This window comes from Stenella coeruleoalba (genome assembly GCF_951394435.1).
Source record: "Stenella coeruleoalba genome assembly, chromosome: 17".
NCBI classification, from domain to species: domain Eukaryota; kingdom Metazoa; phylum Chordata; class Mammalia; order Artiodactyla; family Delphinidae; genus Stenella; species Stenella coeruleoalba.
The window spans coordinates 31,846,688-31,865,541 of NC_137163.1; the positions used below are offsets into that span (position 1 = coordinate 31,846,688).

The 18,854-nt window shown below is 42.5% G+C and overlaps 1 protein-coding gene across 16 annotated transcripts in view; it reads left to right on the top strand.

Moving 5' to 3' along the window:
- The window catches only part of DPYS (dihydropyrimidinase), a 169,413-nt gene that overhangs the window by 40,712 nt on the left and 109,847 nt on the right, over positions 1–18,854 (top strand). For all 16 annotated transcript variants that reach the window (XM_079901517.1, XM_079901510.1, XM_079901516.1 and 13 more), the window contains exon 7: positions 4,292–4,434. In XM_079901517.1, coding sequence (XP_079757643.1) covers positions 4,292–4,434 — 143 coding nt within the window. The remainder of the gene's footprint in view (positions 1–4,291; positions 4,435–18,854) is intronic.

Below are 18,854 nucleotides of genomic sequence, written 5' to 3' on the forward strand. Positions count from 1 at the left end.
GTGCCTTATGTGCTCCTATGTTGGTGCTCCTATGTTGGGTGCATAAATATTTACAATTGTTATATCTTCTTCTTGGATCGATCCCTTGATCATTATGTAGTGTCCTTCTTTGTCTCTTGTAATAGTCTTTATTTTAAAGTCTATTTTGTCTAATATGAGAATTGCTCCTCCAGCTTCCTTTTGGTTTCATTTGCATGAAATGTCTTTTTCCATCTCCTTGCTTTCAGTCTGTATGTGTCTCTAGGTCTGAAGTGGGTCTCTTGTAGACAGCAAATATATGGGTCTTATTTTTGTATCCATTCAGCCAATCTGTGTCTTTTGGTGGGAGCATTTAGTCCATTTACATTTAAGGTAATTATCAATATGTATGTTCCTATTCCCATTTTCTTAACTGTTTTAGGTTAGTTATTGTAGGTTTTTTCCTTCTCTTGTGTTTCTTGCCTAGAGAAGTTCCTTTAGCAGTTGTTGTAGAGTTGGTTTGGTGGTGCTGAACTCTCTCAGCTTTTGCTTGTCTGTAAAGGTTTTAATCTCTCCATCAAATCTGAATGAGATCCTTGCTGGGTAGAGTAATCTTGGTTGCAGGTTTTTCTCCTTCATCACTTTAAATATGTCCTGCCAGTCCCTTCTGGCTTTTAGAGTTTCTGCTGAAAGATCAGCTGTTAAGCTTATGGGGATTCCCTTGTGTGTTATTTGTTGTTTTTCCCTTGCTGCTTTTAATATGTTTTCTTTGTATTTAATTTTTGACAGTTTGATTAATATGTGTCTTGGCATATTTCTCCTTGAATTTATCCTGTATGGGACTCTCTGTACTTCCTGGACTTGACTATTTCCTTTCCCATATTAGGGAAGTTTTCAACTATAATCTCTTCAAATATTTTCTCAGTCCCTTTCTTTTTCTCTTCTTCTTCTGGAACCCCTATAATTCGAATGTTGGTGCATTTATTGTTGTCCCATAGGTCTCTGAGACTGTCCTCAGTTCTTTTCATTCTTTTTTCTTTATTCTGCTCTGCAGTAGTTATTTCCAATATCTTATCTTCCAGGTCACTTATCCGTTCTTCTGCCTCAGTTATTCTGCTATTGATCCCATCTAGAGTAGTTTTAATTTCATTTATTGTGTTGTTCATCGTTGTTTGTTTCATCTTTAGTTCTTCTAGGTCCTTGTTAAATGTTTCTTGCATTTTGTCTATTCTATGTCCAAGATTTTGGATCATCTTTACTATCATTATTCTGAATTCTTTTTTAAGTAGACTGCCATTTCCTCTTCATTTGTTAGGTCTGGTGGGTTTTTATCTTGCTCCTTCATCTGCTGTGTGTTTTTCTGTCTTCTCATTTTGCTTATCTTACTGTGTTTGGGGTCTCCTTTTTGCAGGCTGCAGGTTCGTAGTTCCCGTTGTTTTTGGTGTCTGTCCCCAGTGGCTAAGGTTGGTTCAGTGGGTTGTGTAGGCTTCCTGGTGGAGGGGACTAGTGCCTGTGTTCTGGTGGATGAGGCTGGATCTTGTCTTTCTGGTGGGCAGGTCCACGTCTGGTGGTGTTTTCAGGTGTCTGTGGACTTATTATGGTTTGTGGACTTATTATGGTTTTAGGCAGCCTCTCTGCTAATGGGTGGGGTTGTGTTCCTGTCTTGCTAGTTATTTGTCATAGTATGTCCAGCACTGTAGCTTGCTGGTCGTTGAGTGAAGCTGGGTGCTGGTGTTGAGATGGAGATCTCTGGGAGATTTTCGCCGTTTGATATTACGTGGAGCTGGGAGGTCTCTTGTGGACCAGTGTCCTGAAGTTGGCTCTCCCAACTCAGAGGCACAGCACTGACTCCTGGCTGCAGCACCAAGAGCCTTTCATCCGCACAGCTCAGAATAAAAGGGAGAAAAAGTAGAAAGAAAGAATTAGTAGAAGTAGAAAGAAAGAAAGGAAGTAAGGAGGGAGGGAGGAAGGAAGGAAAGAGGGAAGGAAGGAAAAAAAGAAAGAAGATAAAGTAAAATAAAATAAAGTAAGATAAAATAGAATAAAGTTATTAAAATAAAAAATAATTATTAAGAGAAAAAAAACGGACGGATAGAACCCTGGGACAAATGGTGGAAGCAAAGCTATAGAGACAAAATCTCACACAGAAGTATACACATACACACTCACAAAAAGAGGAAAAGGGGAAAATATAAATCTTGCTCTCACAGTCCACCTCCTTAATTTGGGATGATTCCTTGTCTATTCATGTATTCCACAGATGCAGGGTACATCAAGTAGATTGTGGAGCTTTAATCCGCTGCTTCTGAGGCTGCTGGGAGAGATTCCCCTTTCACTTCTTTGTTCTCACAGCTCCCAGGGGCTCAGCTTTGGATTTGGCCCCGCCTCTGCTTGTAGGTCGCCGGAAGGCGTCTGTTCTTCGGTCAGACAGGACAGGGTTAAAGGAGCCGCTGATTCGTGGGCTCTGGCTCACTCAGGCCGGGGGGGGGGAGGGAGGGGCACGGAGGGCGGGGCGAGCCTGCGTCGGCAGACACAGGCATGACGTTGCACCAGCGTGAGGCGCGCCGTGCTTTCTTCCGGGTAAGTTGTCCCTGGATCCCGGGACCCTGGTAGCGGCTGGCCGCACAGGCTCCCCGGAAGGGGGTGTGGATAGTGACCTGTGCTCGCACACAGGCTTCTTGGTGGCGGCAGCAGCAACCTTAGCGGCTCATACCTGTTTCTGGGGTCCGCGCTTTTAGCCGCGGCTCGCGCGCGTCTCTGGAGCTCCTTTAAGCAGCGCTCTTAATCCCCTCTCCTCGCGCACCGGGAAACAAAGAGGGAAGAAAACGTCTCTTGCCTCTTCGGCAGCTCCAGACCTTTTCCCGGACTCCCTCCCGGCTAGCCGTGGCGCACTAACCCCCTTCAGGCTGTGTTCACGCCGCCAACCCCAGTCCTCTCCCTGCGACCGAAGCCCGAGCCTCAGCTCCCAGTCCCGTCAGCCCCGGCGGGGGGGCAGACAAGCCTCTCGGGCTGGTGAGTGCCGGTCGGCACCAATCCTCTGTGCGGGAATCTCCCCGCTTTGCCCTGCGCACCCCTGTTGCTGTGCTCTTCCTCCGTGGCTCCGAAGCTTTCCCCCTCCGCCACCCGCAGTCTCCGCCCGCGAAGGGGCTTCCTAGTGTGTGAAAACCTTTCCTTCTTCACAGCTCCCTCCCACTGGTGCAGGACCCGTCCCTATCCTTTTGTCTCTGTTTATTCTTTTTTCTTTTGCCCTACCCAGGTACGTGGGGGGGGGGGGGTTCTTGCCTTTTGGGAGGTCTGAGGTCTTCTGCCAGCGTTCAGTAGGTGTTCTGTAGGAGTTGTTCCACGTGTAGATGTATTTCTGGTGTATCTGTGGGGAGGAAGGTGATCTCTGCGTCTTACTCTTACGCCATCTTCCTGGAAGCCTAGACTTTCTTGATAACAGTCCAACCTTTCACTTTGAACTTGTGTGAATTACAATGAGTACCTTCATTACAGCAGATTTTCATAATATATAAAGTGTATAAATGGCTTTAAAGTGATCGGATACCTCTTCATAATATACAGGAGCCTATGTTATTTTCTGAAACATTCAGATGGTTTATTTAGGGGAAAATTACTTTCAGGACATGGTTCTTAATGTTTTTATGAGATGAGGACTCTTTGATAATTAAATAAACCTTAAGGATGCTCTTGCCATGTAAATGTACATAGGGATGAATTCTCAACATTTAAAAACAAATCATTTTAGAGGGATCACATCCCACTGAAGTTTGTCCATATTAAAATCTCTTACAGCAGACAGTCCATGCCTGTTGGTTCATGTAAATTTCAGTAGCACAAAATTGAATCTTAGTTGATTTCTAAACGCGTAGTCACCTGAATTATAGGTCTATCTTATTTTAACTCTGTAATATTCCACATAATGTCTACATGATCATCTCATAAATCTTAGGCCTAGATTATAAATGTAGTAGGTGGTGGTAGTAAACTTTAAACAAGAATTGGAAATATTGTTACCAATATTTAGCTCTTGTCTGTGATTTTGGAAAGAATGGGAAAAATTAATGGGGCCGTTTTGTTAAGCTGGTAGGTTTCTGAAAACTTATCTTCAGGCTTCCATATATAACCCCATTCATCCCCATCATTATCATTATGATTGTTTAAGATTTATCAGTATTCACAGGTGTGTTTGGCTTCACGATATAAGAAATTAGGTGCAATTTTATTTGGTTCTAAAAGATAAAATTCTTGTACTTTGATTGACAGGAGATTTTTAGTGTTTTATCATTTATCAGAAAAAGAAATGTATTTTCTTCCTTGAATTGTTTTACAGCACAGTGGCAAAATGGATGAAAACTGGTTTGTGGCAGTTACCAGCACAAATGCAGCTAAAATCTTTAATCTGTATCCAAGAAAAGGAAAAATAGCTGTGGGCTCAGATGCTGACATTGTGATTTGGGACCCAAAAGCCACAAGGTAAGTCTGAGTTTTTGTATTGGCTTCTCCATGGAGAAAAAGCACTAACTTGCAAAGAAATTTTCATTGGCCTTAATCAGCCATTTCTTATTAGGTGATTTATTTAGCCAGGCTCAGGTATTTTGAGCCTATGCACAAGATAAAGGTTTTGATGTACAAACATTCTTTTGTTTTCCTTGGCATAGAGAATGCAAAAGTTGTGTTGCTTCCCATTCCCTGGAAATGCATGTGTGTATAAAACCAGTATGAATTTCCCACTTTAGTGCTTGGCAAACGCCTGAGTTCACATGGAGGAAAGGTGCAGAGCAATGAAGAAAAGGAAAGGCTTAGTTTGAAAAGGGCTGCATTGAAAACTCGAAATAATTACAGCCTTTTTACAGCTTCCAGATAGAAAAATTCCAGCACAAAGGATGTCACTTTTAGTTAGCCAAATTTTCCAGCTGAGTTCATCTTGAGCCTGTCATTCCCAGTAGACTCCGGCTTTTTGTTTCCAATTTCCATAATTCTATGTGAGTATCGCAGGTTTGGCTGATTCCACCAATTCAGAAAAGTATTCAATAGAAGCTGAAGCTTTGTTAATTTCTCCTTATAGGATGTTGGCACAGACAACACCTGCATCCTGATTTCTGTTTTTCATAAACTCTGCAGCTGTAATGGAGAAAATCCCACATACTTTAACGTTGCGTGTGTGTGTGTGTGCATGCACGCGTGTGTGTGCATGCACGCGTGTGTGTGCAAACAGGGATACGATAAGACCTTCTACCTTTACCGAATATGCATTTATTCAAAGTCTATTAAGGGTTATGTTGTAGTAAACAGACGTCTATGTAGGCATACCTTATTGCACTTCACAGATACCATGTTTTTAACTAACTGAGGGTTTGTGGCAAACCTGCATGGAGCAAGTCTATCAGCACCAGTTTTCCAATAGCATTTGCTCGGTTTGTGTCTCTGCATCATATTTTGGTAATTCTTGCAGTACTTGAAGCCTTTTCATTATTATTACATTGATTGTGGTGATCAGTGATCTTTGATGTTACTACTGTAATTGTTTGGGGACGAACTGAGCCCCTGTAAGACAGTGAACTTGTGTGTGTTCTCACTACTCCACCAAACGGCTGTTCCCCCATCTCTCTCCCTCTTCTTGGCCTCCCTGTTCCCTGAAACACAACAGTATTGAAATTCGGCCAGTTAAGAACCCTACAGTGGCCTCTAAGTGTTCAAGCGAAAGGAACAGTTTCATGTCTCTCACTTTAAATCAAAAGCTAGAAATGATTAAGGCAAATTGAAAGCCGAGATAGGCTGAAAGTTAGGCCTCTTGCACCAAACACTTAGCCAAGTTGTGAATGCAAAAGAAAAGTTACTGAAGGAAATTAAAGGTGCTACTCCAGTGAACACACGAATGAATGATGAGAAAGTGAAACAGCCTTATTGCTGATACAGAGAAAGTTTTAGTAGTCTGGGTAGAGGATCCAACCAGCCACAGCATTCCCTTAAACCAAAGCCTAATCCAGAGCTTTAACTCTCTTCCATTCTATGAAGGCTGAGAGAGGTGAGGAAACTGCAGAAGAAGAGTTTGAAGTTAGCAGAGGTTGGCTTATGAGGTTTCAGGAAAGAAGTCATCTCCGTAACATAAAAGCACAAGGCAACGCAGCAAGTGACCCAGAAGATCTAGCTAAGATCATTAATGAAGGTGGCTACACTGCACCACAGATTTTCAGTGTAGATGAAATAGCCTTATATCGGTAGAAGATGCCATCTAGGACTTGCACAGCTAGAGAGGAAAAGTCAATGCCTGGCTTCAAAGCTTCAAAGGACAGGCTGACTCTCTTGTTAGGGGCTAATGTACCTGATGACTTGAAATTGAAGCCAATGCTCATTTACCATTCTGAAAATCCTAGGGCCCTTAAGAATTATGCTAAATCTACTCTGACTGTGCTCTCTAAATGGAACAACAAAGCCTGGATGACAGCACATCTGTGGATATTGCTGAATATTTTAAGCCCCACTGATGAGAGCAACTTCTCAGAAAAAAAGATTCCTTTTGAAATATGACTGCTCAGTGACTATGCACTTGGTGACCCAAGAGCTCTGATGGAGATGCACAAGAAGATTCATATAAACATTTTTGCATTTCTCATGAGATTGTAACAAAAGCCTTCTGAAGTAGGCATAAAAATTATTAATATCTCATCTTACAGATGAGAGAGTGGACGGACATTCAGAGACCTTAAATGACATGCCTGGGTTCTCCAGCTTGGCACTGATGAGCTGGGAACAGGATCTACACATCAGGCTCTTGGGCTGTGCTGGTTTTCTAATCTTAGCGCTTAGTTATACACAATAAGCAGACATCAATAGAGAAGACTCAGCACTAGTAATCACATGCCAATATGTATCATTTTTCTAAAAGACACATATAAAAATGTAAATATATAATTTTCTGTTATCATTACTGTTACAAAGTGAAGGACAGATATTATATAAGAAATACTAGAGAACCGATAAGTGAAAGTGATAGAAACTTAAAAGCACAGAGGCTTTTTAGCTTGACCTTAAGTTAGTTATTCTTAGGCTAGAAATGAAGGAAATTAAGCAGGTAATATGTAGATCTTAAAAAAGAATAAGAACTAAACATCTGGATCATTAAGGGCTATTCTGAAACAACTGACTAGGAAAAGGAGGACAAAGAATGTTATAGAAATCAGTAGCTAACACTGGTGAGAGAGTGGTCTAAATTTATATAGTCTGAAAACATGACTCAAAGAGACATAATCACAGCCTATAAATATCCTCCAAGCAACAATATATGTGGTAAGTAAAGGAAGTGACTTATTCACAACCCTGAGTTCAGGTCATTTTTCTTTGTCCAGTTGTCTAAGGAAGACAATGCTTTACACCTGAGCTGGTGTTGTCCTCAGACTTTACAACAGCGGAGGAGACTAAGGCTGGTACCGCTGGAGATACCCAGGTGTAGGGTTAAAAAGAAGATCCACAGGGAATGGCCTTCCCATGGCTCTCCACCTTGCTAGGAATTAAACCGGACAGTTTGAGTGTTCTCATTTCTCCCTCACCTTTGAAAAGGAATCATATTTGAAGAAGGAGAAAGTGCATTTATCATAGTTCATATCAAAAGAGAGAATTTGACAGAAACTGAATGCACCAGCCTTCTCTACTCTTGGCCCGCTTGTTAGGAGAAAGTTGCTCATCTGAGCTGGCTGTTCCTGACCAAAATTTATGCTGATGACCTCAAGGAGGACCTGTATGGTGCGAGATAATATTTTAAGCCTTCATTAACTGTCTGCAAGTCACCCATAGCTTCCCCCTGTCTCCAGCCACTACCCCACCGGCCGTGACGGTCTGCCTCTCCTCGCCTCGCAGACTGCGTTCTCTGGAATGCCGCACGCCTACCGACCATGCTGCGTCACAGCCTTTATTCACTGTCTTTCTCCCTCGTTAACATTCTTGAAGTCTAATTCCATTTTTTTTTTTTTTTTTTGCGGTACGCGGGCCTCTCACTGTTGTGGCCTCTCCCGTTGCGGAGCACAGGCTCTGGACGCGCAGGCTCCGCGGCCATGGCTCACAGGCCCAGCCGCTCCGCGGCATGTGGGATCTTCCCATACCGGGGCACGAACGCGTGTCCCCAGATCAGCAGGCAGACTCTCAACCACTGCGCCACCAGGGAAGCCCTTTTTTTTTTTTTTAATTCCATTTTTTAAAATAAACGTGTTGTTCCAGAATAGTTTTAGATTTACAGAAAAGTTGCAGAGTTAGCACAGAGACTCCCAGATGCCCCACAGTGGGTTGCCATTATGATTATCTTACATTACTCTGATACATTTGCTACAATGAATGAACCAGTTCTGATATGATATTATTAACTGGAGTTCATACATTGAGACTTTCTTAGTTTTTGCCTAATATTCTTTTTCCATTCCAGGATCTCATCCAGGACACCATATGGCATTTAGTCATCATGTTTCCTTAGGCTCCTTTGGTCTCTGAGAATTTTTCTGACTTTATTTTCTTATTTTTATTGAAGTACAGTTGATGTACAATGTTGTGTTAATTTCTACTGTACAGCAAAGTGATTCATTTATACACACACACACACACACACACACACACACACACACATATATATATATATGTTCTTCTTTATATTGTTTTCCATTATGGTTTATCACAGGATACTGAATATAGTTCCCTGTGCTGCACGGTAGGAGCTCGTTGTTTACCCATTCTGTATATAACACTTGGCATCTGCTAATCCCAGCCTCCCACTCCATCCCTCCCTCTTGACAACCACAAGTCTGTTCTGTATGTTTCTGACTTTATTTTTGATGACTTTGACAGTTTTGAGGAATTCTGGTCAGGTATTTTGCAGAATGTCTATTTCCTTTTTTTTTTTTTTTTTTTTTGACGTTATTAGCCTGGGGTTATGGGTTTGGGGAGGAAGACCATAGAGGCAAAGTACTATTTTCATCACAACCTTTCAAGGGTACCTACTATCAACGTGACTTCTCACTGTCGTCGTTGACCTGGATCAGCTGCGTCTGTTTTCTCCACTGTACAATTAGTCGTTTCTTCCCCTTTCCATATTGTACTTTTTAGAAGGAAGTCACTATGCACAGCCCACACTTAAGGAGTGGGGAATTATGCTCTAGTTTTATGTTTTAACTGATTCTACAACCCCAGAGTCTGACCCAGTTCAGCACAGAGTAGAAACACAATAAACGTTGAAGGGGTGAGTGAGAAGGATACAGGTTCCACACTGTATGGAAGATTGATGTGATTAAGACATGGCATAAACTCTATTATATACTTGAAGGTTGCTAAGAGAGTAGATCTTAAATGTTCTAACCACAAAAAAGAAATGGTAATTATGTGACATGACGGAGGTGCTTTGGCAGTAATCATTTTGCAATATGTAAGTGTATATCAAATCAATGTGTTAGGGACTTCCCTGGTGGCGCAGTGGTTAAGAGTCCACCTGCCAATGCAGTGGACACGGGTTTGATCCCACTTGCCACGGAGCAACTAAGCCCGTGCGCCACATCTACTGAAGCCTGCACACCTAGAGCCCGTGCTCCGCAACAAGAGAAGCCACTGCAATGAGAAGCCCGCGCACCGCAACCAACAGTAGCCCCCGCTCTCTGCAACTAGAGAAAAAGCCCGCACGCAGCAACGAAGATCCAACACAGCCATAAATAAATTAATTATTTTTTTAAATCAACACGTTAAACTCACACAATGCTATATGTCAATTACAGTTCAATAAAGCTGAGGAAAAGTAAAGAAATGACATAAAGCAAAATTGGAAAGATTTTATTCAGCAACAATTATAGTGAGAGGAAAAGTAAGAAGAATAGCATTTCCTCCCTTTTTTTTTTAGTCTTTTATTAATTAATTAATTTTTGCTGTGTTGCGTCTTCGTTTCTGTGTGAGGGCTTTCTCTAGTTGTGGCAAGCGGGGGCCACTCTTCATCGCGTTGCGCGGGCCTCTCACTATGGCGGCCTTTCTTGTTGCGGAGCACAGGCTCCAGACGCGCAGGCTCAGTAGTTGTGGCTCACGGGCCTAGTTGCTCCGCGGCATGTGGGATTTTCCCAGACCAGGGCTCGAAGCCGTGTCCCCTGCATTAGCAGGCAGATTCTCAACCACTGCGCCACCAGGGAAGCCCTTCCTCACACTTTTAACGTATTGCAGGTTATCGATAATTGTTGAAATGAATGAAGATGAATAAAGGAGAAAGGATTCTCTAAGAAAAGAAGAAAGAACTGCTTCACGGGTCTTCTTTTCCTTGTGTTCCCTTCATTTTTGAGGTTGGGGCGCAATTAGCTTTTTAAGCAGCTCTTGTAATAAATAAGAGAAGAAAATGAAGTTAACAGAGAGCTATCTTCCTGGTTCTTTCATTCAGTCAGCAAGGAGCATCGCTGAGAGCCAGGTATGAGGGTCAAGGCTGTACAAGAGCCAGGCCCTGCCTCTGGGAAGCTGACAGTCTATGGAGAGGAGATAAGAGATAAAGTCAAAGGGTCTCAGCCTCAGGAGGAATGTGTTAAGGATATCACGTGGGAGGCAGAAACAAGGTGCCGCGGAAGCCCAGGGAGGAAAGATCATTCTTGCACTAGTGCAGTCATTGGCATAGGACCTAGGGTCACGTTAGAGAGGAGAGGAAATGAGGCTTCTGACCCTGAGAGTCAAGGCTAAACATGGAGGTGAGGTAGACTGAGGCATTGGTAGCAGGGTCTGGGTGGAGGCAGTTAAGGCCAGGGATTACAAGCAGAAAGCACAGGTTCAGGCTGTGGAAAGGGACTGGAGGATGAAGAGGTCGTGGGCTGCCTATCTCCAGTTTTAATCTTGTTCGTTACAGACACAGGCAATTTTAAAGAGAGCTCATCTAGTGAAGAAGCATCATTTAATCAAATGAACAAATAGATATATCTGTAGGTTTTTTTTCTTGCAAGATACTCCTTTTGATTTTACCTATCTAATTTTAATATTAGCTAAAGGCTGGTGATGTGAAGGCTTTCTGTCTGACCACAACATTAAAGTTTGAACAGAATTTTCCTTCGAAATTTCCTGAAAGGTTTTTAGCAAAAGCAATTAATTGCCCTGCTGACTAGTTAGTATGTCAAATGACAACAATGTGCATTTCACCCCAGAGCCTGAGGGGGGCGCCCACAGCCCACATTGAGCCAAGGGACCCAACCAGGGCATTCAAGCTTCTGGTTATGCAAGAAAAAGCCAGCCTCTGGAGGATGGATGCGTTTGCTAATGATATTTGGCTTCATGGAACACAGAAGTTTTCCCTTCTTTTTTTTTTCTAATTCTCATTACTTATTAATGGCATGTAGAAGTATGTTTGCAACACAATCTGTAACCTTAAAAATGGACTGCATTAAAGTTGCTGAAGGAGATCAAGGGAAAGACAGGCAGTGCAGCCATGTTTCTTTTTCTTTATAAAAAGCCGATGATTCCAGGGTGAGGTATCTGACATGTGGTGCTGGATGCTGAGAGAGGATTGAGAGTGGGCGTCTGTAGAGAAGGTTTGGACACTGTTGAAAGGTTACCTAAGACATTACTAGCCTGTAAAAAGTTCCTGCAGAAATCAGCTACAATAGCTCTTCTGTGTCGTTGCACAATCAAAACAAACTGCGTTTGGTGCAGGCGGAGCATTCACCTGTTTGGGAAGTAAAAAGAGTCTGCTGTATTGAGTGTGACAGCCCTTTGAGCCAGTGCCTATTGCTTGTGACAGAGCCATGTGCCCTAACACATCACTGCTTGGGTCAGAGCTTGAAATTTAAGGACACATTGCCTATGCAAATGTTTGGCCCATTTCTGTAGGATATCTTGGAGCTTAGAGTCAGGAGGACGAAATCAGGATTATGATTTTCATGTAGTGTCGAGACAGAATCTTGTGGTATCATGTGGTAAATACAGAGACCAGTCAAATTGGCCAACTTGTTAAAAACCTTATTAGAGAAGATGGCATGTGAGTTACTTGCAAGCCTATAGCAGCAGCAATAACTCATGTTCTGGCAATTTAAGACTATCCTATGAGCTTCCGCTCTTCTGCATTCATTAAATAGCACTTAGTTACCATGGCAACTGTCCCTTTTCAGTATTTATGAGCGGTAGGGTATCTCACAGAATCTCAAGCACACTAACACACTGTGTGCACTGGAACATTTAATGAAGACTTCTAGGCTGGACTGTATTTTGCAAAGCAGGCATACTTTCCTCACAGTTATTTTCGTTTATTATTTTTAACTCAATTATGGCAGGCTTTCGACCTTGAATACACCATTCTTGAAGGCATTGTGCTGTCTTTCCTGCTTAATTTCCTTCCCTTTCTCATTGAAGATAGAGATAAATGAATTTAACTATATTCAGAGAAGAGTAATGACTTGCAGTTTAATGAAAGTGCCCCCCTGAGTTCTAGAGAGGGCCTTGTGTGTGAAAAGGAGAAGAATGACTGTTTCATCCTTGGCTAGTCGGGAGTGTGGGATGTGGGGAAAAAGAAGAACTAGGGAGTAGGGTGCCCTTTGGTGCATAGTGATGACGACTGTGGCTGATTATTGCAGCTATGTTATCAGTGACTATTTCACGGAAGCTACTAAGCATTTTCCCTTGAAGTTGCACATCGTGTATCATTTAACTAATTTGTACACTATCATCTTCCTTCTCAAAAGAAGCGTTTGCACACACACATGCTAGCACGCACTCACACACAGGCACATAAACACAACTACCGTGTCTCTGCTTGTAAATGTTGGTCAGCCTGAAAACTCTGCTTTTAATGCCTGTTTCTAAGACTGTTTATAACTCACTCCTCTCCCAGTCCCCAAACCCACACCATCGCATCATGTGGGAGGAGGGGAGAGAGACCCAGGCCTTGTACCATGTGCGTGGCTGGACATGAAGACGATTTATGCCATGCTTTTTCACCGTGTTGTCTTGCAGACGTTCATGGGGGCAGCCTGGCGTCAGGTGAAGGTTGACCAAGGCTCTGCTTTTGCACAGCTATCCGAGGACCTGCCACATAGTAGTTGCCATAGATTTATAGAGTAATTTTGACAATTTTCTGGCAAATGATAGCAAAGTTTCTTGAGGAATAAATGACTTTTGCTAATCCACACAAAATCCAGCCCACCTGAGCCCACCAGCAGAACCAGAGCGTAAAGAGAAAGGCTTTAGGGTTCAGTTCCTACTCTGTCTGCCACATACTAACTGGATGCGACCTTGGGAATGTTATTTAATTTTTCTGAATTTCAGCCTGTTTATTTGTAAAATAGGGATGATGATGATGGTTGACGTTTATCTGATAGCATTGTTGTGTTTAAGATAGTGTACGTAAAATGCTTGGTATAATAAATGAAATAAAAAACAAAATATCCGAAATGCATGGTACATAATTCATGTTCAGTAGTGCCTGGCGTGCAGTAGGTGCTCAGTAGTAGTAGGTGGTCAGTGGCAGTAGATGGTCAGTTGATCAAATAAGTGGGAGCTCTTATTAACTATAATTGTGATTCAAAAGCAGTAATGACTTACTTCAGACCGAACAGGACTAAAATTATATTTCATGCAAAAGCTCCATCTCTTGTGTTTCTTACACACCTGCAACTTGCAGCAAGAATGACTAAAATTAAGGAGCTTAGTGGGTTCTTTAGGCTAAGATAACCTGATTAAATCAGAACTCATGTGCCCCCAGAGCTGACTCCTTTGAAAAATTATTTGCAGTGAAACAGTTTCAACAAACCACCTAAGATCCATTTTGTGACCTTCGGAAGACATTTGCTTTTAAAAAAAAGTTTTGGACTATGCATGAAAAAAGCTAGCTTGCTGATTACATACGGGTGAAATTTTAACCACTATTTATTCCAGGTTGTTTATTTAAACATGTTCTTAGGCAGCTGAACCTTTCAAGTGAACTAGAAATGATTTCCAAGGACTTCACTATTAATAGCTGCAATTTTCTTCAAATGATACAGGAAAAGCGGCTTTGGGACAGACCACAGTAACCCATATTCTATCGTTGACGATTTGCTTTTGCCAGAGTAAGCATAGTTTATTTTAAGCATTAGGATTTGGGTAACAAATAAGCACCAAGGGATGGTGGTTGTATGAAAGGCATAGGCTTTTCTAACCTGCTGTATTTTTCTTCCTACCTGACATATGTTATAAATTTTTCTGTCTTTGGCATTTGCCTGTCTTATTTACAGCTGTATCCCTAGGTACCAAAACAGTGCCAGGAATATATAGCAGCTCAATAATTATTTACTGAGTGCTAAACCAGATATTAATTGTCTCGGGCCAGTGAACAAATGCGATTTTAAAATTTTGGTTGGGCTTTGTTTATCTGCTTCGGAAACACGTTCAAGATCCAGGTTTTACATTTTTCCCTCTGAGTTGGAAAAAAAAAAAGAATTCTTGGCACTTCTTCCTTCTCCTTCCCCAAAGCAGTACTTGACAAGGATACGTTCCAGAGTCAGTGGCCGGTAACATTGCCAGACCTGGCCTGGCCATGAATGTGCCTTAAGCCAGATTGGATCCTTCTGTGGGTTAAACGACTCTGTTTTGGTCCCAGACTCATTTCTAATTCTGGCCAGTTATCTTAAAAACATGGGCCCTTGGTTACGGAGGGTTCAGAAGATGGAATGAAAATAGATGGAGGGAAATTTAGTATCAGTACCTGAAAAGAATCCCAGTGTCCTTATATTCTTTTTTTTTTTTTTTTTTTTTTTTTTGTGGTACGTGGGCCTCTCACTGTTGTGGCCTCTCCCGTTGCGGAGTACAGGCTCCGGACGTGCAGGCTCAGCGGCCATGGCTCACGGGCCCAGCCGCTCCGCGGCATGTGGGATCCTCCCGGACCGGGGCACGAACCCACGTCCCCTGCATCGGCAGGCAGACTGTCAACCACTGCGCCACCAGGGAAGCCCCGTCCTTATATTCTTAAAGCACAGCAAAGAGCATGGCTTCCTACAAAGGCCTTTGGAGAAAGCATCAGTTACTATGCATTGTTCTCTTTAGAAGATGATGACAATTGGAAGTCTGTTTGGAGGCAGTGAGTAATTTAGGGAAGCACAGTCTTTTCTAATGGCCTGAAGAAAGCTCAAAAAACAAAACAAAAAACCTTAATGTAAGCTAATTTACCTTTTTTCTTTTTTTAAGAACAGAGGTTCTTGGGACTTCCCTGGCAGTCCGGTGGTTAAGAGTCCTCACTCCCAATGCAGGGGGCACGGGTTCAATCCTTCATCGGGGAACTAAGGTCCCGCATGCTGCATGGTGCGGCCAAAAAAAAAGAAAAGGTGGGGGGTTCTCAAGGTGTGCTCCCTGGACCAGTAGCATCAGCATCAGCTGGGAATTTATTAGAAATGCTAATTCTCAGGCACCTCCCGGAGCCTGCTCTCTCAGAAACTCTGAGGGTAGAGCCCAGCAACCTGTGTTTTCACAAGCCCCCCAGGGGATTCTGTTCCTCACTCAGGCTTAAGAAGCACTGGTTCTCATAGTGTGAGAGAAGACTTTGGAACTCAAAGTCCAATTAACTCCCCAAACAGAGTTCTCTATAGCCCTGCTTGATTAGTACTAGTTTTAGGAAACTTACTACCTAACCAAACTGTTCAGTCCTTCCTGGGATGGTTGTAATTGTTAGGATGTTCTTACTTTGGTTGCATTAAAAATCCCCTCCTTCCAGCTGCTAACATGTTTGGCCTCTGAAGCTATGAAGAATGTATCTACATTCTCAGATAATAGTTCATTCATTCATTCAATCAAACATTGAAAGAAAGACACTGGCGCCAATAAGTTATCCCATCACCAGATAAGCATCCTCAGATCCCTCAGTGGATCCTTAGGTCCATGATTAGCAGAATCCCAATGTCCTGACCACACTTCTGCTCACCCTTCTCTTGACACACACTTGTCCACATCCTACAAAGATACGAGTCCCAGAACTGGATCCGATTCTGCTTGTAATACCACGAGAGCAGGAACATGTGAGGCTGATTGGTTTTATAGCTAAATGCAGAACTTTGCATTTCCCTTATGACATTTTCTTCTGTGATGTACCTTATGAAATTGCTATTTGTAGGTTAAAAATGTGAAATGTGAGCAATTGCGTGGAGTTCTAATATCTTATCACATTTATTCAGTCAATAATATAAAAACTTATATTGGGCCTTCTCTGGTGTTTATGTTAAAATAACAGGTTTATGCTAAATGGTTTTTGTTTGTTTGTTTCACACTTTTAAGTCCATTTGAGCAGATAGTAATTTACAGTGTCCATAATTCTTCAAAGATGCAATATTTAATATAAACAAAAGTCACAAAGAATAATGCAGTTAACATTTGTGTATTAACCTTCCCAAGCCCATCTCCTCCCCTCCCCCCAATAAATACCTTGGATCCTGGATTTGATGTTTATTACTCCCATGCATTTCTTCCTATTTGTACTACATATATATATATATATATATATATGCATTCCCAAGCACAATATATACACAATAAATATATTTTGTGTATTTTGTGTATAATGGATTGTATTGTACCATATATATTATTGTGCAACTTTCTCAATATTATGTTTATTGGCACCTAACCATGTCGAAATGTGTGTAGGTGTTTCATTCCTTTCTACTGCTGTATCGTATTCTATTTTATGAATATAGCATGATTAATTATATATCTTCCTATGCTGGTGGACATTTAGGTTGTTTCTAGTCTTTCACTGTTTCAGACAGTGTGTACATCCTTGTATACATGTGTGAGAGTTTCTGTAGGACATCTGTCTAGTCCCTGATTTGTTTTACATCAAATGCTGTCAAATTTTTGCCAGTAGAAAGATATAAAATTGCTCAATTCTTTGTAAGTAAATGCAGAACTTTCCGTTCTGGAGTCGCGTTAAACCTGTCGCCTAATTACCTCTTATCTTGTCCCACATTCATTTATTCAGTTATTAAGAACCATATATTGGACCCCTGCCATGTGTCAAAGACCACAGTAGGCAGCTGAAGACAAAAGCGAGGCATAATCTCACTCCTTACTTGGGTGGCAGGGGCAGGGTTAGTGGAGAGGTGGTGGCTTTTGCTTTTTGGCTGCAGTCATTGTTTTGTGAGCTGCGAGTCTGACATTCCAGGGATCAGCTGTCACTAACAGAGTGGGATGGAATGTGGAGATGGGGTGTGGGTGGTAGGAAGTGGGGTTAGACAACTTGGGCTTATGATCCCTTCCTGTCCCCCGAGGTTACACAGCAAATATCCACCTGTAGACCTGGCTTTGCACCTATTTTGTTATTCTAACTGCATCCCTAACCCCTGAAATACAGAATATTAGCATCAAACAAAGACACACGAACACAGACATAACGGTTTCCTATTCATCAGGGCCCCTGGTTACAGCCTCACATATTTTGCGTAAACATACATGTTGGCCCTGATTTCCCCACTTTATCATGTATAAACTGAGATTAAGTTTATATGTCCATATATACACATCTATGTATGTGTATGTATATAGGTTCATGCAGAGTGGAGAGCTGGGGGTGCTGAGCAGGGCACCCCTGAATCCAGGGTCAGAGCTTCCTCGCTGGGCTGCAGGGCAGCAGACTGCGTGCTCTGTCCTTGGTGACAAGTGCGCACGTGGCATATAGGTCCCTGCGAATCTGCCAGTACTCGGGGATCTCACTTCCCAGCACATCCTGCTGGCTGGGGGATTCTTTGGACACCAGAGGACAGTGGACATTTTCCATTTAAAAGATGTCCTGTGCCTGCAGAACACCTACTCGGTGCCCTCCCAGAAGAGCGGGCTGTGCAAAGCAGAGAGCTGGGGAAGGAGAGTGAAGGTACATTAAGCTGATTTTGCAGCTGCAGCTGGAGTCGCGTTAAACCTATTGCCTAATTTCCTTTGTCTAACTTGATTTATTTTTGGCTGTAAGGGAAATGGATCAGCATTGCTTTTTATGCCGAGATTATGTCGCCTGAAGGAAATTTTCCATCATTCCGTGTGCCTCTGGCCTCAGTCCTGTAATTGGGGCTGGGCAGTGACCTCCCCGGCGGCCTTCTGGAGGGGGGAACACAGGCTGCCCCTTCACACAGAGCTTGGCGTTTGTGCCAGGCCTTTCTGTAGGTTTCTCTGGCCATACTCTAACATAGACAGCTTCATTTTATTTATTTTTTTCTTTTCTGTGAAGCCCTTTTCTCCCTACCTTTGCTCTATCTCTTTTCCTATATTTGGAATGCTCTGTCTCTCCAGAATTTCTTAAAGGTGCTTTCTTTACATTTCTGATATAGTATTTCCTTCCTGTCTCCCCTCCTCCCACCCCACCCCAATGTGATTCTGCCCCCCACCCTTTTTTTTTAATCACCAAGGAGGGACGTGTTTATACTTTGCTCTTGGTTCTATTCTCCTACCCAGGCATTTAAGGAAAGCTAAGAGTCTGGAGGCAGAAAAATAAAAAGGCAGTTTAGCCACACACAGAAAATAGGAGCATTTATCTGTATGGAAGGGTTGCTGAGTTCCTCGCATGGTGGGGATGGGAGGAGAAGTATTAACCGGTTACCTACAAACACGTATTTATTGCGTGCTCAGTCTGTATAAGAAATAGTGTTGCTAGGTGCTGTGAGGGACATAAATGTAAGATGTAACATCTGCCATCAAAGAGGCTGCATTCTGGTTGGACAGACGAGATATAAACACGGGAAAGGGTAAGATAACTCTTGGAAGGGGAAAATTAGAAGCGCTCAACACATCAGTTCAAGAAGTGGGGAGGGTCTCATGTGCTTGACTCCTACCAATGAGTGGTCCAAATAAATAATCAGTTCAAGAAGTGGGGAGGGTCTCATGTGCTTGACTCCTACCAATGAGAGGTCATCAAGCCTTCACAGAAGACTGGGTTAGGCTTGGGAAAGGGCTTTGACCTA